Raw genomic sequence first — 24,295 nt, 5'->3', positions numbered from 1 at the left:
AAGGGCCCTGTTTCCCCACCACCGATAATCACAATAATCATGTAGTGAGAGACCTTCCTGACACCAAAGTACAACGTGATAGCAGAAAAGGGCATGGGGTGCGTTGTGCTACACCACTGTGTCTCAACTGCGAATACTGCCATGTTTTAACAGAGTTACTTACCAGGTGGGCTTATTCTACCATTACTACTGTTCTGCCTTTGAAGGTGTTCTTTATAGCATACTGAACACATGCCATTTGTGCGAGGGTTTCCATAAAATCCGCAGCCAGTGGAACAAAGCATAGGCACTTGGCTGTGATTAGTTTCTTGAGCCATGTTCTTCTGCAGCACACCTGAAATTTGCATAAAATTAGCAAAGAACTTAGACACACACATCACATCACAAACATGCATTTTCCAAAATTTTTAATGTAATAAAGGAAAACCCACATGTACTCCTCCCTAAATCACTCTCTGCAGCTATCTCTAGACCTTGGGCTAAGGCAGAGAGAAAATAATGACCAAAAGGATACAAACTCAACTTTTAATCTTTAACCCACTCTACAAGAGCAGGTCCATACTGGCTCGGAAAGTACAGAGAACTCCTAGACACAGGTGTTATGTCCCTGTAGACTCCATGCCATCAGAATGTAAGGAAAACTAGGAGTTCGGGCTCAGTTTTGGACTCCTAGTAGTAAGAAATACACATTATATATTATACTATTCATTTCTAAGCATTGAAACTTTTGCTCAAAGTTCACATTTTAGTTTCTGTAATTTATTGTTTAAAATGCATTTAACATAATAATATCAGTGTTGGTGAAGACATAGAGAAATGGGCAAAATGAGAAACTGGTTCAGTATTTTTGGAAAGCAATTCAGCAATTCACCTCAAGGTCTTATAAAAGATTGCCCTCAGCCGCTCTCTACTCTAGGTGTCTTCATCAGAGTGACGAGGGCACAGGCGGAAGAACAAAGAATGGCCCAGAAGGGATGTGCTTCACAGCATATCTGTAATGCTAACAAATTAAAAATAACTCGTTTCCAACATTAGGAGAATGATTTCTTCCCCAAAAATCACACTGTCATGAAAAATACTTTAGAATACTTTTGACAGAGGTAAATGCTGAAAATGAATGAAAAGGCACAATATGAAATACATATATACAGTATACTCTAGGACAAACAGAACATCTATTAATCATCAAAAAAGACAGGGAAGGACGAATCCCTGGATAGCAAGACTCACGATTTTTTTCCTGATTTGTATACCTTTTATTTTTAAATCCTCTTAAATGAAGACAACTACTGGCCTAATTGTGGATAAAGTATTTTTTACATATTTAAAGTGTGAAAACTAAGAGTACAGAGGAACTGTTTGGGAATTGCATGAATGGTCAATGACAGCAGATGGAGGAACCCCAAGCGCCATCTCCCCCGACAGCAAACGGACTGAATGCAGCGACAGGAGGCAGTAACCGGCTCTCTGGGCTCCCCAGGCAGACAACGCTCAGCTGGCACCACTTCCTCCAACTGATAAACAGTGAAAGGACACAACTGCTGTACCACCGACAAATTTTTCTTCACCTAACTTACTTGCAAAGACTGTTGTGAGGGGGGACTTAGCATACATTTCAAAACAAGGAACAGTAATGTATTTGCCTGGGTTATTAAACAAAGCAGCAGGTTCAGCATTTGCCTTTAAAAGAAATGTCCTAAGACTGCGGGCAGTGTTCAGACTCCCAGTCTCAGGGACACGACACGGGATCCAGACAGACGTCTTCCTTACTGGGGACGGCAAGTCAGTGCGGAATCCAGTCTCTGCTGCTCTGTTCTGTGCATATGCTGCTTGGGTTTTGTCTCCCTCCTCCCCGCAGGTCTGTAAATGTATGTATGAAATTTAAAAAAAGATGAGATAGAAAAGCTCATGTCAAAAATCTGCTGATTTTTCTGGCCTGTGCTCCTGAGGGACACTGCGCTGCAATACCAGCAATCTCCTCAAGCCAAACTGCCCTGCGCAGCAGCAAATTAACAGTGGCTTTCTAGGCAGATAAGAAGCGCAAAGGATTTAATTGGTTAGTTAAAAAGAAAAAAAAAGAATCAACCATACTCATTATCTTTAGGCCATAAAATGTACCTTTCCATGAACGCTCAGAAAAAGACCAAAAACCATAAAGGGCACCTTTTGGTGGAAATGAGTGGTGGCAAAGCTGGGCACCTCTGGAGAAACGGAGAGGCCTGCCCCCGGCTCCTGCACCCTCCTGGCAGATAAACAATTCGCCGGCCCCAGTCTGGCATTCAGGAAGGAGAAGGGGCACGGGGAGAGGAGCACTTGTCTGAGTCCCAGCTCTGCTGTTCGTGTCACGTGCAGGAGCTTGGCCGTGCCACGCAAGTTCTCTAAGTCGCAGCTTCCTGAGGGACGCAGACGTCGTCCATCTAACCCGACAGGAGCAGCTCTCCGGTGCCTGGCACGGAGCAGTCACTGTCCTTAGCTCCGTTCTTCCTGGAAGCGGAGTCCTCTGCCCCCATCCGTTTCAAACAAATCACGCTCACCGCTGGACACGAGCTTCTGGCCCGCCCTGCTCCCTCCTCGGTGAGCGTGGTCTGCTTCTGCCGTGACGACCCAGCCTGTTTCAGGAATCAGCCTGAATCCTATTTCTTCCAGGTCTGTTTCTTCTGCCCGCCTTGGTCTCCTCTGCCTGTATTCCTAAAGAAGCTACTTGTAACACCCTTTTGGACGCTTAAGCTCACCACTACTCGATCACTTTGTAAGTAGACAAGTCATTTCCCAGCAAAACTGCAAATTTCTCCTTCAAATCATCTTCATGCCTAATATGAATCCCCAAAATATTTATTGAATAAACACTGCATTAGCGTCAGACGTATTCATGTCAGGTCACTTCCCACCGTAACAGGGAGAGAACAGACAGTGGAGAGATGGTCGGCGCCGCAGGGCGCACGCTGTACAGAGACAGGCATCCCCAGGCCAGGACAGCCTGGGGCATTTGTTCATTCCACTGTTCTTATCCCTCCTCCTGAAAGAAACAGGGAGGACATACACTTCATAAAGGTGAGTCAGTCCACTCTGAGCTGGTGCTGCAGGCATGCAGTGGTAAGACAGGCTCCCCCGCCCCTGCCTTTTCAGTCACTGGAAAACCTCTCAGCACTGGCTCTTTGCAGTTCCACCAAACGGAGATCCCAGAAAGAGCAAGGTAGAATTTATGGTGTGTCCCAGTATCTTTTTTTTTTAAAATAATCGCTCAAAAGAGGAGTACCCCTCCTGGCATAGGTGCTTAGATTTGTATTTCCTGGCAGAATACAGTTATTTCCCACAGAGTTCTGAGCATCAGATCTACAAGCTACCAAATGGGCAAGAGTCCTGTATTCTGGGGGTCAAGAATCTTTGCAGAGATGAAAAAAATCCAGCAGAGCATAAAGCCAACAGATGAGAAAGTGTGGCTGTATGTAAGGCACCTGGGATGAGTGCCACTCACCCGAGTAACCACTGCACGGGACTCTGAGGCAGGGTCCCTACTGCGTGGGGGGTGCTGTGCGTCTGGCCAGCCAAATGAGGACATCGTCTCTGGGGACGCCACGCCTTCTCTCCCAGCCAGTAATTCCCTCATCATTTCCGCACAGGAGCTCATCTAAAGGTGCGAGGCCCCAACGTTCATTCTAGTCAATACAAAGCTCACTCTCCCAGTTACTGCTTGAAGGCAAGTTCCCATTGACTGGTATGATTTATCTCAGACAAAAGAGCCACTATTGTCTGCAGCTCAAGATGACAGGGTTTAGAGACACTCTTACCGGCACTCCCGCCTGACGGATCCCACTTGTTGCATCCGGTCTAACAATGCTGAGATCAGGGGCTGGCAAACTTTTCTCTAAATAACCAGACAGTGTTTTAAGCTTCACATGCCAGTCTCCGCTACAACCATTAAATGTTGCTGTTGAAGCACAAAAGCAGCAGGCAATATATAAACAAAAGAGTATGGCTGTGTACCAACAAACAATTACTTATGGCCATTAAAATTTGCTTTTCATGTAATTTTCACACCACCAAATGCTACTCTTCTGACTTTCCTCTCAACCACTTAAAAATGCAAAACCCATTTTTAGGTCATGGACTGAAAAATAGGTGAAGCAGGAGTTTGCCAGCCTCTGGATCAAGCGAGCACATGGCTGAGTGTGATCAGTACTAGAGGTGCAGGAGAGCGGGCGGACCCGGCTCACCAAGCAGAGGGGCCACCGTTAGTTAGGGCCCTCTAATGCAAGGCTGCCTGTAAACTTTAAATATTACTTAGTCTTGCCTAGCCTCATTTCTTTAGTGCATCTTCATCACCCAATAAGGGGAAAGGACTAGAACAGGCCAGCATCTCGTCCCGACCTGCACCCCAGGTGTGGCTTCCATGGAGAGCTGTAGCTGTGACCTGAGAAATGAGAGCGATGCTCCTGGGGTGCCCAGCCCGGCTAAGCACACCCTCGGTGCCTCAGTGATCACACACTCACTTAACCACTGAATCTGGAGCCCTGCTCCAGCTGCCGCACGCCTTCCCCCCTCACCGTCCCGGGAACAAGCCTCCATCGTGTGGGCAAATCACGGCATCGGCTTGGGATGGGCCTCTTCCCTCCCCGGGGCCAGTCAGTCCGGCACCTCAGGAGGAGAGAACCACGTCCTGCAGAACGGAGGCCTCTAGCCATCAGCTGTCAATGACTTGGGGGTGAACCCTTCAGCCCTGGCCAAGTGTTTAGACAAATGCAGCCTTGGCTGGCATCTGGACTGTTCTCTCAGGAGGCCCTGAACCAAAACCACGGAGCCAGGCCATTTCGGATCCTGACCAAAACTGTGTGAGAAATAAATGCTTGCTGTTTTAAGCCACTTAATTTTGAGGGAATCTGTCTGTAGCAACTGACGACTCATACAGCGCCTGGCATGTGCACTTCCTTGCTGCGATACTCGCCCTCCCTCGGTCTGTTTCCAGCACAGCAGCCAGCGGACCTCGCTGCTGGCCTAGCCAAATCCTCCAGCGGCTTCCCAGCTCACCAAGGGTGGAAGCTAAACTCCTCCCCACGACTGCAAGGCTCCTCCTGACCCCATCCCCTGCCACCCCACCTCGGCCCCTACTCCTCCTGGATCCTAAGCACACCTCAAGGCCTTCACGCCGCTGTCACCTCTACCTCACCTCCCAGAAATCCTCAGGGCAGGCCTCCCTCGCTTCCTTTTGGTCCCTGTTCAAATGCCATCCTCAGGGACGACTTCTCTTACCATCCTATTTAAAACTGCCCCCACATCCTTTGTTACCCTTCCCAGTTTTTCTTCAGTACCCTTATCTCAATCTTGACTAACTATTAAATTACACTTATCAATTCTACCTCAGCAAGGGATTTTATCCATTTTGTTCAATGATACTTCAAGCTTACCCACACGGTAGGCATTCTATATCTGCTGAATGCATGAATCTAACTGCCTGCCACCTTCCCATTACACAACCTGTTAGCCAAGCATTTACCCCACAGCAAGAAATGAACAGGCTCTTTTGAAAGAAATTACTTACTGTTTCAGATGAGACCTAAGTTTGCCAGCAGGAGCCGCTACATGTGGTTATGCAGTTTGTGCACTGAGCAAAAGGGCTCGGCCTCATGCTCCAAGGTTCTGGGCATCTTTTCCAGTTGAGTCCACTCAGAGAGGGGTTCATTTAGCAATGTGCCTAGGTCAGCAGGCCACACACTGTAATTCTACAACTAACTTAAGCTGTAGTCAACTTCCGTGCTCCCACACTGACCCAGGGTCCATACAGCTATACCTTAGAGAATTAGGCATAGTTACCACAGAACAGCCCAATACCCTTATTTGCAAAGGGGGAGTGCCCCACATTTCCACATTCATGCCCCAGACGACTGCAAGATATTCCATGTCTGTTTGTGGTTGAACATAAACCCTGGGGGGAGGGATGGTACACGGTGGGGAGAAGCACAACCACAGACCACTGCCAACACAGCCGTGACACACTCAGGACACAGGGTGTGACGTGTGGTGTGGAAGAGTGGATGGAACAAAGAAGGGACTGAATCTCAGGCTGGCTCTGATCCTGCCACTCCACCTGGGGTAAACCGCCTGCCTCGGCCGCCTCAGCTGCAGAGTAAGAATGGGGGCCTGCCTTTCCTCATCCACAGCGTCTGGGAGGACCAGATGAGAGTGATGCAAAAACAGCTTTTAATCCATTCACAGTAACCACTAAGTTCGGAATTAGGTGGCTTTTTGAAGTCAAACACCTGCAGTTTTCCATGAGAGGAACATAAGTAAAGTATCAGGTATTTAACAGTAGCTGCGCTCATAAATCCAAGACCCCTTATTTACCCACAACTCACAAAGGCAGCTACATAAAAGGCCTCCCTGTCACAGACAGTGATCGCCAAGTAGGAGCTCTCAGTCTGTCTCACTTTGTGCTGAGATGACACAACCGTCTTAATTAAAAATGTGAGGGAATGACTTCTAACTTCCTCCCCACAAAAGGTTACGGAAGGTCGCATCAATTATTCTGAATAGCTGCCAACAAAAGTTTACCAAGTGCTTATCTTCGGTCTTTATAATTGTGGGGGGATAAGCCAAGCACAGTCACAAGGAGCAACCTATGAAGACTGCCTGGACGATGAGCGTGCACGGAGGGTCCGCGCACGGGCTCAGCTGCCTTCAGGCTCTGCTTCTGACGGGCCCCTTGCAGACTGGCTGGTGACTGCAGTGGGCCCCGGCACTACTGGTTCACATCGCATGTAGTGCCAGTAAACAACCCCAGAAACTTCCATTTCACTTCACAGATTTTGAGGACCGTATCAAATTGTATTCTACTCACAAACTATAGATGAAACACTTATGCCATCTGAATCAAGACTGTCCTTCTAGGTAGCTGATTTTTGTTTTCTTTTTGATTACTGCACCTCTTAACCTGTCATATTCTTTACATAGGTTGCTGTGAGGAGCAGAGTCAAACGAATGGCTGACAGCAACACGCACTTACGGGCACGCACTCCGCAGTGACAGTGTGCCTGACCACTGCCTGCTTTTCTTACCATTTTTATTTGGATACAGCATGCACTTTTAGTCCCCTAAGTCTTTTCAGAACAATATGAGGTATAATAAAAAATGACAGTGAAGTGTTAATAGTATTTAACAGCCCTTGCTAAACCTTCTGCCCATTCAGGGGGATGGGATTTCCCACTGCCTACAGGTTTAAATTCAGACCTGTCAGCCAGGACACAAAGCCTGCAGGATATGGGCGTCCTGTTTCTAGGATCAGTTCCCACCATTCCCTGTGCCAGGCACCCAGGACTCCCTCTCCCAGGTACTAGATAACCTGAGATGCACCTGAGATGACCGGTCCAAAAAGGGAAAAAATGGGGCAAACTGAAACTTTGAGTTTTTCACTATTTTTGAACGCAACTGTACATATCTTCTTTTCTGCCATGTACCCCCTGATTATTTTCCTAAAATATTCATACATTCTTCGTATGCTTTCTGATGGTTGTCTCACTCACTGATTCTAAATATAGTCAATTTTGAGTTTCTCTCAGCTGAGACATTTGTGAGAGTATACTTACTATTAATATTAACAACCTGGCTTAAAAACAACTTGGGAAACAGCACCCAAACACTCAAATTTCAGTCTACTTTTTAAAGTATCATTAATGCTAAAATATTTAACACACATTGGCTATGCTACAGAAGACAACTAATGGTCTTGGGGCTCACTGAGAATAACCCAGATGTTTCTTTATAAACTTACACTGTACACGTAAATGATTTAAGACATAATTCAAAAGCTCATAAAAGTTGTAATTTGACAGAGTAACTTTCACACAAGTTGGAATATTTGTCTAAGAGTCTAACTGTGCTTCAGCAGAACTCATCAAGACTCCGATTTTCACCGAAGGTTTCAATGAGCCTACAGTACAACACACGAGCTAAAAAATAAACTGTATCAACCTCAGGCTGTAAAACAAAAGCATACTTTCTGTGTAATAATTAACATTTAATGAGTGATTATGGTGCAATAGGCACCATCCTGACAATTTTACCCGCACACTTATTCGACCCTAGAAGGGAGTTGGTGCGATTATCAGCAACTCTTTATAGATCATGGAACTGAAGTTTGGAGATATCAGAAATTTGTTTAAAGATCACACAGCTAGCAAGTGTGATCCTGAATCCAGATTTGTCTCCAAGACCTGGTGCTCCTAAGCATATAGCTAGATGGATCACGTGCCACAGCGATCCACTGTATTGATCGAACACCTGGATCTGGTGCCCTAGGTTAAGCACAGTACTGATGGAGGCGGACTGTCAGGAAACCAGCAGGATGGTACAAACTGAGGGAGCCACCTCTTACAATGAACTGCTGGAAATGAGAGTGAGTGACCTAGAAAAAGGACAGACATGCTCTTTGAAGGGCTGTTAGAAAGAGCAGGGTCATCTCATGAGGCACAAGACGGCAGAGCTGGAAACAACGTGCGGGAGGCTCACAAGACAAACCGTTTCATCACCGACACTGCCCGATGGTGAGGAGTCGGGCAAGGGTGGCCTCGCTCCTGCGCCACTGAGTTCACGGGACTGCATATCTGACCCTCACCTGCCACAGCACCAGACTCAGGCACCGCCAGCAGGCATGTTACGATTCTTTATGGGTGGGACCAATGAGGAACAGTGTACATGGAGTCTCTCAAGGCATCTCCGCACAAATTACCTATTACAAAGGGAAGAATAACTTGTAAAAGGAAGAACCTGGTAGGAACCACATCAACCAAAAAGAGATGGCGTGTGCCTCCGGCGCTGGCGCCCAGGGAGGGGAGCACCCGCCAGATGCAGTGTTCCTGCCCAAACCACGCTGCCTCCCGGATTACAGGGACACCTGGGACAAACCCAGATCGAGGGGGCGTCTGTAAATAAATGGCCTGCCACTCTTCAAAAATGCCAGTGTCATACAAGACCAAGGATAAAGAAATGTCCCTGCTTATAGGGGTATAAGGAGACATGACACCGACACAGTGAATTCTGGCTTGGATCCTGGACTGGGAGAAAAATTATTAGAAGAACATTACTGGGAAAACTCACAAGATGTGAACGTGGACTATACATTAGAGAATTGTATTATATCAGTGTTAAATTTCCTTAATTTGACAATGGCAATGTCTTTGAAAATACAAGACTGCCCCTGATAGAAAAGGTACCTAAGTATTACTTAGTAAAGAGATGTGACACACATGACTTAACATCAAACAGTTCAGGAAAAAGCAGAATACTGGAGCAAATGTGGCAAAATGACTGGGATCAGCGAATCCTGCCAAGGGGTGTGGGGGATTATGTATTATTAATGCAACCTTCTACATATGAAATTATTTCAAAATAAAACTGGAGAAAAATAAATATTCGAACCTGATGTCCTAAGGACTATGAATACCTAATAGTGAACCATATTTCCTCTTATCTCCATACGCTCGAACTCAAATCCAACAGCAGTCTGATCTGTGATTATCTATTCAATGAATTATAAGAAATAGTGCTCGTTTAAAAAATCGAATACTGAGTGTTAAAATAACACGCACCAAGCTGTGACTCAGTGGATCCGAGTGGAGCAGAGTCTGCCCCCTCCCAGCCTGGCTGCCCTCCTGAGACCTGCTCCCGGCACACTGTGGGCAGGGGCGCTGCTGCCCTCCCCCTGGAAGCGTGCCAGCAGGTGGGTCTCCTTGCTGAACACCCCAGGTCACGTGACTTCCTGGCTATGCCAGGCAGCAAGGCAGAAGCAAAGCAAGAGATAACGAGCGGCCAGTAACGCAGGGAAGATACTAGGACACCCCACTTTAGACAGAACTGTCACACTGATGAAAGCGGACAGAACACATGCACTGCAGAGCACCTGGAGAAGTCAGGACGCAGAATGTTCATCTGGGAGGCTTAATACACAAGATCTCAGTGGCGTGAAACCCTACAACGAATTAAAGAGAGGGAGAAAAGAAAAGCAGAGAGGGAGATTGAATGAAAGAAAGTATGGAAGAGAAAATCCTGGCGGCCAACCATCCCTGTGCTGATTTCAAGTCCTCCTCCTCCAATGGTTTAACATTTTTCCTCCACAACTTGACCTCTGCTCATCTTCCACTGCCTTCTACCTCACCCACCAGCAGAGTCAGTCTTTTGTGTAACAGCACACCTGTAGCCACACTATTTGCATTTATACCCAAACTCCATTTCTTACTCACCAAGAGGCCCAGAACTGCAGTCTAGGAGGAAAATCTCAGGAGCAAGTCAGCCGCAAAGGGGCAGAATGATAGAAAGTCACTTACCTCACAGTCTAACAGAGAAAAAGGCAGGTAAGAACGCAGCAAAATTGAAGCTGGGCCTGGCCAGAGCCGGCCTGGGAAGAAGGGACGGGTTTTGGCGTCCCGAGCTGTACCACCTCCACCGGGTGTGAGTGCCCAACAGCACAACACTCACTGGGACTGCAGCCAGTCTGAAGCCAGGAGCCACCCAGCGGGGCAGGCTGCCTGCAGGGGGCCTCTGGAAATCCTCTCTGTGACGACCGCACCAGCGCGAACCCGCAGGTGTAACAGGGACAAAACGGGCTAAAACGCAGAGATAAGATGTAGATTGACAGGTGAGCCGTGGTCACTGGTCAACTCAAGAGGTAATACCTGGAAACCAAGTATGTGCCGGATACTGCGGACACAAAAAACTTAAAGTAAAAATGACTTGGGTTCAAATGCCTGCTTTATCACTTAACAGCCATGTAACCGAGTACGGTTCCAGCTCATTCCCAAATGATTCATAAAAAATGCCCATGTATTTGTACCCACACACACAAATGTAACAGACACAGAAAAAGAGAATATGATAAAGCAAATGAAACAAAGCATAAACATTTGAGAATCAAGGAAAACGGGATGGGAGCTCCATCACTATTCAGGAAACTTCAATATAAGTTTGAAATTAAAATTAAAAGTTACAGAAAAATTCAGTGGTATCAAAACATAAAATTATGTGACTTTCTTGGTAGCACTCAGCAACTTACTTTTAGAAGCAGAGTATATAAATGGCAGAACTGGTCCAAGATTAGAAGAATACTGGGAAGACAAGTGACTGGAGACAGAAGAGGGAGGGGGGACAAGGAGGCTGTGGGACTGGAGGTCTTGGCAAAAGTTTAGGAGTGGCAGGAATAGGAGAGTGAGAATCAGAATACCAGGAGGCTGGAGCCATAAAGCAGGGTATTAGCATTCAAAATGAGAGTTATTAGTCATTTAAGAAATGCACATTAGCCCCATGAGATACCATTCCACACCTACTAGAATGGGTAAAATGGTCAAATTCAGAAAGACCGACCACACCAAGTGCCGGAGACGCAGAGAAGCAAAAAGAAACTCTCCTGCATTACTGGCTGCGATGCGAAGGCTGCGGCAATCTAGGGAGACCGTTTGGCTTCCCTTAACCATGCAGTCACCACATGACCCTGAAATGCCATTTCTTGATTTCTACCCAAGAGAAACAAAAACGCACGCCACACAAAAACTTTCGTATAAATGTTCACAGTAGGAATAGTCAGACTAGCCAAAGCCCAGAAACCACCCAAATGTCCACACCTGGTAACGGGTAAGATGCGGCATTTATCATCCACATGATGGCCACCACCCAGCAGTGCAGAAGGACCAAACCAAGACCATTCAGTGGTGGAAAGGACAGTCTCTCCAACAAATGTTGCCCGGAAAAATGGATGCCCACATGCAAAAGAATGAAGTTGGACCCCTACCTGACACCATTACAAAAATTAACTGGAAATGGATCAGAGACCTAAATGTAAGAGCTAAAACTATGTAGCTCCTAGAAGAAAACACAGGACAAAAGATTTGGCATGGATTTGGAGATGGTTTCCTGGATGTGATGCCAAGAGCAAAGGCGACAGAAGAAAGACCAGAAAATTTGGACATTATCAGAATCAAAATCTTTGTCCATCAACGAACACTCTCAACACAGTAAAAAAAAAAAAACCCCGCAGAATGGGAGAATATATCTGCAAATAATACATCTGATATGGGGTTATTACCCAGAATATATAAAGAACTCCTACAACTTCACAAAAAAACCACACAACCCAATCCAGAAATGGGCAGACGACTTGAACAGACATGTGCCCAAAGAATACACACCAATGTACGGCCACCAAGCACATGAAAAGATGCTCAGCATCACTAACCATCGGGAAATGCAAATCGAAGCCGCAATGAGTTACTACTTCATATCATTAGGACAGTTATTTTCAAAAACAGATTAAAGTTTTGGTGGGGATATGGAGGTTCCACCACCTTCTGCATTGGTAGTGGGAATGTAAAATGGTGTAGCCTTTATGGAAAACATTTTGGAAGTTCTTTAACAGGTCAGACAGGAGCAATTCCACTTCTGGGGTATACATCCAAAGATGTGCAAGCAAGACTGAATAGGTATTTGTACACCAGTATTTACAGCAGCAGTATTCACAACAGCCAAAACATAGAAACAACCCTAATGTCTGTGGACAGGTGACTAGATAAACAAAATGTGACATATATACATACAATAGAGTATTATTTAGCCCTTAAAAGGAGTAAAAATTTTCTACATGCTTTAACATGAACCTTGAGGCCATCATGCTATGTGAAGCCAGACATAAAAGAACAAATACTGTATGATTCCACTTATATAAATAACTTAATAATAGTCAAATCAGAGAGACACCAAGTAGAAGACAAGTTACAGGGGGTGGGGATGAGAGGCAGGAAGAGGGAATGGGGAGTTATGGCTGAATGGGCACAGGTTCAGTTCGGGATGACAGAAAACGCTCTAGGGATGGACAGGCAGTGATGGTTGCACAATGTGGATATACTTAATACCACTGAACGATAAACTTAAAAATGGCTTAAATCGTAAAAAAAAAAAAAAGATTTTATAAGAGAGAAAAAGGTCCAAGCTAATGAAAGGTGTTGAATGTGGATATACCTCAAAAAACATGCTGGTGAACTGAACTCAAAAGACCACATATCTTATGATTCCATGTGTATGAAATGTTGAGAAAGGGCAGATCTACAGAGACAGAGAACAGATTATTAGTTACCCAGGACTGGGGATGGGAATGGGACTGACCTGTTTACAAATGGACTCAAGGGCTCTTTATGGGTGATGGAAATGCTCTACAACTAGAGTGTGGTAGTAATTACACAATTCTGTAAATTTATTAAAAATAATTGAACACTTATTAAGGGGGTGAATTTTACCTACCAAACTGGCAATCACTAAAAAAATTAACACCCCTAACTAGTGTGGGTACATATAAACCAGCTTTTATATACTTTCCTAGTGAGAATATACAGTAGGGCAACTTCTCAGTAGAACAAGTTAAAAATGCATATACTTTTGTACCCACAATCTCAATTCTATGAATTTTCCTAAGGATATAATCATGATAGCACTGTTTCTAATCAAAAAATTAGTCCCAAAGTAAAATGAGTAGGGGGCTGGCTAAACACACTATGCCATTCCATACAACAGAACACTCTGGAGCCATTACAACGATGCCGTCACCACTAGACCACCTGAGCATCTGTAACACAGGGGCCGCTTCCCTGAATGTTATAGCAGCTGGCTACACACCTTGCACAGAGCAAGCATTAGTAGGTTTTGGGTTAATAAAGAACAATTACATGGGGAGATTTCACAATACACCCTAGAGTTAAACACACACTCCACCTGGATTTTTAAAACAGTATGTACGTTGACTCCTTATTCAAAAAATTAAAAATATATATGCACATTCACAGGGGAAAAAAGCTAGAAAGGTATATACACTGAATATCAATTTTCATTTCTAGGTAATTAGATTATGAGTGTTTTTTTGCCTATCCATTTGCTGTATTTTTTAATAATTGTGTATTATAATTCTATTATCAGGAAAAAATTTCTGAGGTAGTATTGTTTTGAGCATAGTAAGAGCAAAGGGTTAGTCTCTGGAGTGGAATGGTAAAATTCTGTGGAGACAGAGTCAAGGGAGTTTTTAAAAATTAACTTATTTATTTAGTAAATATTAAGTACTTCCTTTGTGCCAGTGGCTGTTTCAGGATCTGAGGACACAAGAAAAAACAAAACAAACCAAAACCTGCATTCACAGAAGTGGAAACCTCCTGAAGGGCCAGAGAAGGTAAACCAGGGGCCACGATCCTGAACCAACGTGAGGGTGTGTGGGCAGGGGAATGGGCAGCAGCAGCCAGGACAGCGCCATCACGGGGCTTCTGTCTGAGAGTAACAGTCTGTAAACAACGGAGGGAGGTGGGAAGCACAGGCCTCCCCCGCTCTTAGCCTCTGCTGTGTACAAAGAGCCAGCAGGCACTGCTTGAGAGGACTACAGGGAAGTGGCCACCTTTGGGGAGAGCAAAGCTTCAGTTAGGCCAGGCGACACAGTGATTGTGTGCACAGTCAAGTATTGAGTCCACTAAGGGAGAGGAGGGGTCACTGAATTTGGGATGGGACCCGAGGGGGCACGGCAGGAAATTAATCGGACCTCAAAATTCTTAACAAAGTTCAGGCTGCAGCTTGGAGGTATTTTGAGGCTCGGTGATGAAATGACACTGACATGATCCTCAGGTGTTAGGAGAACATGTCCGTCTATCTCTGTATCCCCAGTCTAATAGAGAGCAACATCTGCAGGCTAATTCAAGCAAAAGCCCTTAACTGGAAGAGAAAATCCTAAACATAACTCAGTAACTTAGGGTGGTTTCTTTCAAGGGAACTATCATTATCCCTGCCAACCTGGCTTAACACCTTAGTCATTTCTGACCTCTCCAAATTCAAGTCGGTCATTAGGTCCTTAGTATTTCATATGCCACAATTTCAAGCCATTATACCTGGTTTAAGCCCTCATCTCTCCCAACTTCTCGGCCAGTTATCCTTCAATCATTAGATGTATTGCATGATAAGTCTCAATCTTTGTCTCCTGAACTGACTTCCAGAAACGATGTGTGTACTAAGCTGCCTTCCCCTGCCTACGTTCCTGACCAATGGGCCTGAACACTGGAGGTCTCTTCATATGATCTGGGCTTAAAGGGAAGCAGAATGCTATAAAACTGTCAAGACCTACATGGTTAAAAATAACCATTAACACATATAATGTTAAAGGTTAAAAATAACACATATAATGAAAAAAGCATGTACTTTAGTAGCTGTTCAGCCCATCACTATTTTTATGTATACCATATCTACTTCAAGAGTTTTTATAAGAGAACGCTGAGGTAAAAACAGATCAACTAATCAATAAATTTCTAGAAAAAAATTCTGATTTTGAGTTCATAGGAAGTCAAAGAAGTGAAAGTGAAGACTTGGCAGAAGAGTCTGGGGGAAGCCTGGCCCGGTCCTCACAGAGGCCCCCCAGAGCTGGGACTAGGCCAGCTTCTACGACACTCACCGAAATAGGATGAGTGATCGATTGGGCTGCATTTCTCTGTCAATCTTTCTTACCTTACTCAGGAAGTCACTTCAGAGTCACCTTGAGATCACAAACCCAGGGTTCAGGAATACCAGTAGTATTTCTCAGGTTACCAAGGAGCTTCAAAAAACCCTGGCTGTCTCCCTGCCTTGAACTTCTCCCGTTCTCCAGCAAATCTGAATGGCAAGATCAGGTTCTGGTGTCAGACTTCCTACTTTTAATAAAGGCTTTGCCACTTACCCCACAATTTGACTTTTGTCAAGATCTAAACTCTATTCCTCAGTATCCTCACCTGTGGAACAGGGACGACAATTAACACCCATCTAGCAGTACTGCTGCAAGAACACTGAATGGTCATGTGGGACAGAGGGGAACTTCCTGAAGTTGTTAAAAGAAATCTACAAAAATCCTGCAGCAAACACCATACTTAATAGTGAGAAACTCGAAGCCTCTCCCACAAAGATAAGAAACCAGGGAAGGATGTCTTCGCTCACTACTCCTTTTCAGCACTGTACTACACGTACCAGCTGATGCAGTAAGACACGAAAAGGAAACAGCCCGCTACAAAAGGAGGAAATAAAATCGTCTCTGCTTACAGATAACATGATTGTGCAGAAAATCTTGAAAAAAAAAAAAACACCCCAAATCACTCCAGGAACAAGTAAGTGAATACAGCAAAATTGCAGGTACAAGGTTAATACACAAAATTGCTTTCTTACACACTAGCAATGAACAAATGGGCTTTGAGATTAAAAACACAATACCATTTACACTAGTACCCAAAAAAATGCAATACCTAGGTATAAATCTAACCAAACACACCTACAATCTGTATGAAGAAAAGTACAAAACTTTGATGAACAAAATCAAAGAACTAAATAAATAGAGTTATCATCTGTATTGATGGATAGGAAGACTCCATTCTGTCAAGGTGCCAGTTCTTCCAAAACTGATGCGATCCCAGTAAGAATCCCAGCAAGTTATTTTTTGGATACTGACAATCTGATTCTACCTTTACATGGGAGCAAAAAGGCTCAGAACAGCCAACTCAATATTGAAAGAGAAGAACACGGCTGGAAAATCGACACCACTCGACTTCAAGATTTAGTACAGAATTACAGTCATCAAAATATTGGTGAAAAGCACCGACAGATCAACGGGACAGAACAGGGCCCAGGAACAGTCCCCCCGTAAGTATGGTCAGCCAGCCTGGCAGAAGGGCAAAGGAGGTGCCACGGAGAGGACGGTCTTTTCACCAGATAGCGAAGAACAGCCAGACATCCACATGCAGAATAAGACAGACCGTACACACTTCACAAAGTGGACCACAGATCTAAATAAAGACGAAACTGTAAAACTCCTGGAGGCTAACGAGAGCAAAGACCTAGATGCCCGTGGGTACGGCAGTGACTTCTTCAAACGCCCCCAGGCGTGATCCACGGAAAGCTCTGGTAAGCTGGACTTCATTAAAATTAAGAACTGCTCTGTGAAAGGCCATGTTGGGAGAACAAGGCAAGACTGTAAGAAAACATTTAAAAAAGACATCTGGAAAAGACTATCCAAATTATACGAAGAACTCTTAAAACTCAAAAAAAAGGAAACAGTCTGATTAAAAAATGGGCCACCTCACCTCCCCTTAGCAGATGCCTCACCAAATAAGACTCTAGATGGCGAATAAGCATACAAAAAGTCCCACTCGTGGGTCTCGAGGGAATGCAAACTAAACAACGGGGCGTCACTACACACCGTGAGAACGGGGGCAGCTGGTGAGCATGAGATGCTGACAAGGCTGTGGGGCAGCACGGACCCCCTCACTGCTGGTGGGGGCGGAAAGTGGGCCAGCCGCTGTGGAGGACAGCCGGTGGGCTCTCACACCACCCGACGCTCCTACTGTGCAATCCAGTGGTCGGGGCCCTCGGGATTCACCCAGAGGCATCTGCACATGGGTGTTCACAGCAGCTTCATTCCAGCCAAAAAACGCTGAGCAACTGAGACGTCTTTGGGAGGTGAACGTGGATCAATAGCGTGTTGTGCAGCCACACAATGGGCTGTCCGTTCAGCACAAAGGAGCCGTCACACTGGAGGGACCTCCAGTGCGTGTCATTAAATGGAGAAGCCACTCTGAAAATGCTGCACGTGGACACCAACTACGTGACATTCTACAGTCACTGGGGGGACAGTAAAGGTCGTCAGAGCCGAGGATAGGAGCTGAGGGGTCAGGGAGGAGAAACAGGGCAGTGAAAATACTGTCTGATACTATAATGATGGATCCGTCTCATACCTGTGCCCAAACCTACAGGTCACCAAGAGTGACCGTAATGTAAGTTAGGGACTTTGAGTGATTATGATGTGTCAGGATAGGTTCACCAATTGTAACAAATGCCCCCTGTGCAGGGGATCTTGATAATGGGGCAGACTCTGCATGTGTGGGGACACACAGGCTCTGTACCTTCTTAATTTTTCTGTGAACCTAAAACTGCTCTAAAAAAATTAAGCTTTATAAGCAAGTTAATGTGTCTGATATGCCATACGAGCTGCAACTATTACATTAACGCTCCTAACACTGCTGTCACTACTTCTCTGCAGCAAAGCCTTCAGCAGCTCCCAGTGCTGCCTGTCACACCACTCCCACACCCCCCATTTCTCTCCTCCAAGCCTGGTCCGGCCTCAGGACCCCCAGGAAGTTGGTGCTTCCTGGGTGGGTGGAAGAGCCTGCGGCCTGTGCCAGCCCAGAAAGGCCTTGGGGGGGGCATCTGGATGCCACCTTTTTCTCTTTACTGCTCTTTCCCCTTCAGGAGAACAGAATGAAGCTTTTGCTCTACACCCAAAAGTTTTGCTCTACACTTAGGTGCAGCTCTTTCACCTAGGCAGCTTCAAAAATACTTAACTTTCAAGGCATGTCGCATATTTCACTTTTCCTAATTTCCCAAGTGTCCCAGCTCACTCTGATCTATCTCCTGGCTGACCTTCTATGGCAATCATTTATAATTATTTGTATCTTTTCCGGAGTGTTACCCAAAACTGCCTGAAATGCTTTTTGGAAAATGTTTATTTTTTTTAAAGCACTTTTAGACTTAGGTAGCTAAGTTCGGAATATGCTGTAAGAGGTGGAATTGCCAACAGCTGCTTACAGGACAGAGAAAATGGTCAGAGAAGCAAGCAGGGGACAGCCTGGCAGGCCCACGGCTCAAGGGTTGAGAGAAAAGACTTTGGTCTGGCAAACTTAGGCTCGAAGTGGGCTTAACCAGCTACAGCGACCTTGGACAAAGGAGTTAACTTTTCTAAACTGTCTGTTGTTAAATGAGATAATAACAATACTTACCTCTTCAGGTTGTTTGGGAACTACCTCAGAGAAGGTTTGGCACAGAATTAGCCAGGGGTACTGTGTTATTCCCCGTAGGTAGTTAAGAAAGTTCAAAGGGCAACAAGGAATCCCTAAAGACTTCTTAAGCAGAGGAAGACAAACATGACTGCCTCGTGCAGGACGTACTTGACAGAGCCAAAACCGGGAGGCTGGGTTTTAGGAATCTAAATGAGAAACCATGGTGTGCCCGGTGCTACCATGGTGAACAAAAAAAGTAGATGAATCCAAGAGATTCTGTGGGTTTAAATTTGATGGGAAGTCTTGGTTAACTGTGGGTGAAGAGTCAAGAGTCAGAAGGGCATCCGTGTTTGGGCTTGGATGGTTACTGAGACAGGAGGGGTAAAAGGTTTGAGAAATAATGTCGGGAGGACAAAAAATACAACTGAGTTTAATATAGGAACTGAAACACTTGTGAGCTGGATGAATATGGATGTCAGGTGCAACCAAAAAATCTGGACTTAAGACACAGATGTGGAAACATTTGTGTGCAGGATGTCAACTCAAGTCACAGGACTTACAGGTCACCCAAGAGGGACAGAGCCAGAAGTGCTAAGGTCACTCATTTCACATCAGCACAGTTCCAATACTTACTTAATGGTTGTCGAGGGAAACATTTGCAAAGGACAGAGATCACCAAGAGGCATAAGCCCAGGCAGTGTCATTAAACACTGGGAGAGTTTCAAGAAAGAAAGGAATAGTCAGCAGTGCTAAATTTTGCTAAGAAATGCATGAGCACCGGTGGGGGAGGAAGTATCCAGGATTGTCATGGTGGAAAGAAAATAACAGGTATAAAGGGTTAGAGGAATGTGCTCCCTCCTACTAAAACATTACCAACCACAAAAATGTTTCATCTTTCCTAATGACATCCAAACACAGAAAATCACTCCATCCAACTGGTTACAGGTTCATAGATACATTAGTTAATAAATAAGCACCTCCTAAATTATCAAGGAAAAAATTACCTCCTAAAACACTACCTACTTTTATTAAGAAGGCATGTATGAAAAACACAGCAAAACTGTGAAGCCCCCTGACAGAGAACAGAGACCTTACCGGATACTAAGCCACCGTAGGTTCTTTCAAATTTTACCAACTTACTGCTTTTAAGAAAAAAATCACTGCATCCCCTTGCATGGGGACAACAGACTTTGAACACATTTAATATCCTCACTACATCATAAAACAGAGCTATCACTATTCTTATCTTGCTTCCTATTAGGTCATTTAATTCTCCTCCCCCTCTAGAAAACCAGCCCCCACGTGAAACCAATGTACTAAACAGAATCTCCCCAATTCTGTCAACCAGACATCTAGCAGAGATACAGCAGAGAAGTAAAGATTATCATTTCTCAAAGTTAGTACTAATAGGATAGGTAATGTTTTACCTTGGGCATCCATTAAAATGTAATCTCCAGCCAACTTGAAATGCCTTTCACTAAATTGTTGCATTTACAATTATCTTCATCTCCATACAACAACAAAGCAGTAATATTAATGTGTTAAGAAGAAAATCAAATACACCTCAAATTCAGAACAAAGGAACCACCCATGCCACAAAGGTTTAGGCACCAACACAAATTTAAATATCCAAGTGAAATGCAACAACTGTTCTATTCACCAAGTATTTATCTATAAATTCTAATACATCTATTAAATTTAAATGCATACACAGAAAACATTTCATAAAAATTATTTCACTAATAACAAGTGATTGAGTTCTAAGTTTTTCTCTATTCTAAATGTTAAGAAAAGCAAAGTGTCTAGAAAAATCACTCTTCAGTCATGACAAAGACATTTAAAAAAATCCTCCTGAAATACAATGAGCAACAATAAGCTCTGAAAGTTAAATACTATGCTATCAAGAAACTTAAATAAAAACTTACAGAAATAAGTTAAATTATTTAAATTGCAAAATGAGCTAGACTAATCCAGTTATACATGCATCAGTGCATCAGAGCTTAACCCATAGCCTATCACCGCCTTCCATTTATAAATTAATTGGTATATTTAATTGTCTTGAATTCTGCTTTGAAACACTTCTAAAGTTTATCCTGGAACATCACTAACAAGTTCATAACCTGAACGGTTAGAACTTGTGCCATTCAGCAGACCAGCTGTCAGAGCGCACAGTCAGCAGTCACTGCCCGACAAGAATGCTCTCACGCAGACAGACAGACCGCCTGGGCCTGGTGCCACGGTGTGCACACAGTCAGTTCTTCACTTTAACTGAGAACCTGAGAAATACTGGAAGGGTGCTGATCTACTATAAAACCTAGACTTGCACACAGTAATTCTGTCTAAATTGATGAAAAAAATCAGAAGTACACATATAGTGACAAAGTTCAGTCTCTGTTCACAGACTGGGAATGTTAACTGGCACGACCTCAGGCCCCTCTCTAAAACTGTTCCTGATGTATTTTCCTGGAAGAAAATATTTCTTCTGGCATGTGTTTACCAGAAGCACATGCCGAGGAAAGCCGGCCGGAACAAAGCCAACGCGAGTCTCAGCCCCGAGCCTGACCGCGGTGGCGAGACGCCCGCAAAGGCAGGGCTGCCTGCACTAGGCAGGAACTTCCCCCGTTCCCTTCCGCTGGTACTGATGTCCAGAAAAAGGGTCCAGACCCACGCACATCTTGGAAAAGGGAATTTAAAATAGGCTATTAGTTTAGGCAAAAACTAATCACCATGTCAGAGCGCTGCAGAGGCACGGTTAGAACATTTAAGGGGCTGGCTGCCCATCACAGAAATTTTGAAGTACATCCTGCTGGAGGCAACATAAATCAGTAAAACCTTTTTGAAAAACAACTGGGCCACTGGAGTGTTCATATCCTTTATCAAGCTAAGCCAATTCCAGGGGATTTTTCCACAAGAGGTAAATCTTAAAAGAAGGTAAATATTTTTAAACTTACATATACAAGTCTGTTCGTCATAATACCATATAAAATGGTTTAAAATTATAACTAAATGTAAAACAGGCAAAAGACTAGGTAAATTAAGGTCCCACCAAGCTAAGAGAATGACGCAGTAATTTAAATTTAAAATAATTATTAACAATAGATGATACAGTTCAATGAAAAAAAATGAAACAGTACGTATTTACAATTACAGGAAAAAGCAAAAATATGTGAGGTAAACAAGACAAGAAAATGATCCTGTGGACACACGGGTGGCTGTCCTTGGTTTAAGCACTACAGCAGAAAGGCATGAATTTAAAAGCCTTTGCCCAATCGGAAGCAGCACAGCAAAAAACAAGGAGGCCGGCTGAAATGCTCAGCAGGCATTTGGGCTGATTACTCAAATGAACTTTTACACTTTAATATCTAGGAGATCAAGGAGCCACAGTAAAGAAAACAGTGTCTGAAGAAAACTTCGGGTTCTGAAACAAATTATTTCGTAAGAGAAATGTCAACAGCTTTCAGATGCTTTTTTAAATAAAAAGTTTGGGTGCCTACTTACAGCATTTTAGTATAAACCCATTCATTTCCTGTGTCAAAAGGGTGTTAATGACTTATTTCCACCTTTGAATGAATTGAAATTTGAATAAAGGAGAAAGCAGTTTTACCTTGTTCTACATAAGATGAATCAATGACCTTTTCAAAAACAAAGCTAAAATTATGAGCATATTAAAATGTCAGCATACTGCTAAATTTAAAAAATACTGAAGTCAAAAAAAAGGCAGGTGGACTGGGGGTAAAAAAGAAAATTAAACAGCTGGCATTTCAATTCCTTAAAAAGAACAAATTTAAGCCTACCACATTTACCTGTCAGCAACTTAGTAACATCTTAAGTTTAAAGAAAATGAGAGATCAAACAGACCTCCTCAAGAAATCATTTATAGAAACTGACAAATGACTGCTCAAATATCCAATCCAAGAGAAAAGCCTGTTATTGGAGACGATTTTGATCCAAACATTTTTAAATGACACTCAAATTCTGAACTGAAAATAACGATAAAATAAAGTCAAGTTTGATTCTCTGAACACCTATTTCCTGTTCAAACAGCCCTTTTGTTCTGCTTCCCTGCTTAATTTTAATGTTCAGTTTGCATCAGAAAATAGCAACAATGACAAAAGCTGGCACCACAGAAGCATAAAGGAGCCAAAGCGCAAAGTAAAGGATCATTACAAGATTAGAACAAAAAGCCTACCAACAAAACCTCCCCAATTTTCTGTGTGCTTCCCCTCAGATGAACTTCACTGAAGCTGCACTCCACAGCAACCGAACCTGAACGCCAGGCCCCGCCTCCCCAATCCTAGTGGCCAAGGAGGGAGATCTCCTCCCTGTTGGTGGAACTGACCCCTGTGATTGGACACAGCTAATATCCATTATTTTAAAGAACTTTTCCTTGCTAGCAGGTTAGGTTAAACACACTAAAACCTCCTGGATAAGCTGGTTTCTTAAAGGAACAGTAGGTAATGTTTCAGTTTCCCATCAAGTGTTCTTTGCTTACTCTTTTGTCCAGGTAAAAAATTAACTAAGGGACAGCAATAAAATTTCACAGATTTAATTTGCAGTTCGGTGACGAGCTGTTTAAAATACAATGCTAATACAACCTAAAACATTTTATATTTTTAAAAGCCAGGAAGGTGAAGTTAATCTTCATAAAGACAAATTCCTTTTTAAGAAGAGTTCACTCACATTTTGTTTGAAAATTAAAAAATGCCAACAGAAAACCCAGGGCAATAATTTTCTAAGAGGAATAAAATATTTTCTCTAAGACTTGAAGACATAACCTAAGTGAAAATACAGACACTTGATGCAGAAGGTTCATTTCTAGGCTAGCTGTCAAATTCACAGTACTTATGTTCTCAGTACAAGAACACAGTTAACATGTTCAGCGCCATGTTGAAGAAAAAAGTGTGGCAGAACTGTTCTTTCTATGTTATCACAGCTACGGGCCTGATGTGTTTTTGCCAAGGTTAATGTTTATCCATTTCAAACCGTTATCTATAAAAGGACGAGGCAGCTTGTTCCAACGACCTGCTCAGGTATAAAGTTTAGGGTGGCTTAATTTTTTTTTTTTTTAGAAGGGTAGACACTATTTTGAACCCTCGAGTATTACTTTAAGAAGGCATGGGCACCTCAGAGTGCAGCTGAAGTGAGAACACCCCTAAACTACTAAGTTACTTAAGTGCTATTTCTACCAGAGATTCCATAAAGGCACGCTGACTTTTAAGCAGAAGGATGTGTCACTTTATATATTACTAAGTTTGCGGTACTTTACTGTATGTTTATTTTCATTAGAACTGCTTGTTTTAGTGGCTTGGGCCATCAATGAGCTGACAAATGTAGGAACCAAATAAACATTTGTTATGACATCAATTTTTTGCTCCAAAGTTAATTATTTGTATAAAAGAGAAATATTACACACACTAATATCACTCTAGGATGATTCTCAATCTATATCCAAAAGAAAAGACAGATATGGACTTACACTGTTCAAGATTGTTCAAAGATCTCTA

At 43.6% G+C, this 24,295-nt stretch overlaps 1 protein-coding gene across 10 annotated transcripts in view; it reads right to left on the bottom strand.

Moving 5' to 3' along the window:
• The window catches only part of ZFAND6 (zinc finger AN1-type containing 6), a 55,309-nt gene that overhangs the window by 15,012 nt on the left and 16,002 nt on the right, over positions 1–24,295 (bottom strand). For 7 of the 10 annotated variants that reach the window (XM_073227069.1, XM_073227068.1, XM_037013565.2 and 4 more), the window contains one exon: positions 164–334. In XM_073227069.1, coding sequence (XP_073083170.1) covers positions 164–317 — 154 coding nt within the window. In that variant the 5' untranslated portion in view covers positions 318–334. Of the gene's footprint in view, positions 1–163; positions 335–871; positions 1,001–15,501; positions 15,646–22,980; positions 23,083–24,295 lie in introns of those variants that run through there. The other 3 variants (XM_073227073.1, XM_073227072.1, XM_017679015.3) reach the window with 3 other exon arrangements.

This window comes from Manis javanica, chromosome 18 (assembly GCF_040802235.1).
Source record: "Manis javanica isolate MJ-LG chromosome 18, MJ_LKY, whole genome shotgun sequence".
In the NCBI taxonomy this organism is placed as follows: domain Eukaryota; kingdom Metazoa; phylum Chordata; class Mammalia; order Pholidota; family Manidae; genus Manis; species Manis javanica.
Note: the sequence above shows the minus strand (reverse complement) of the source record. Positions and strands in the feature narration are given on the sequence as shown.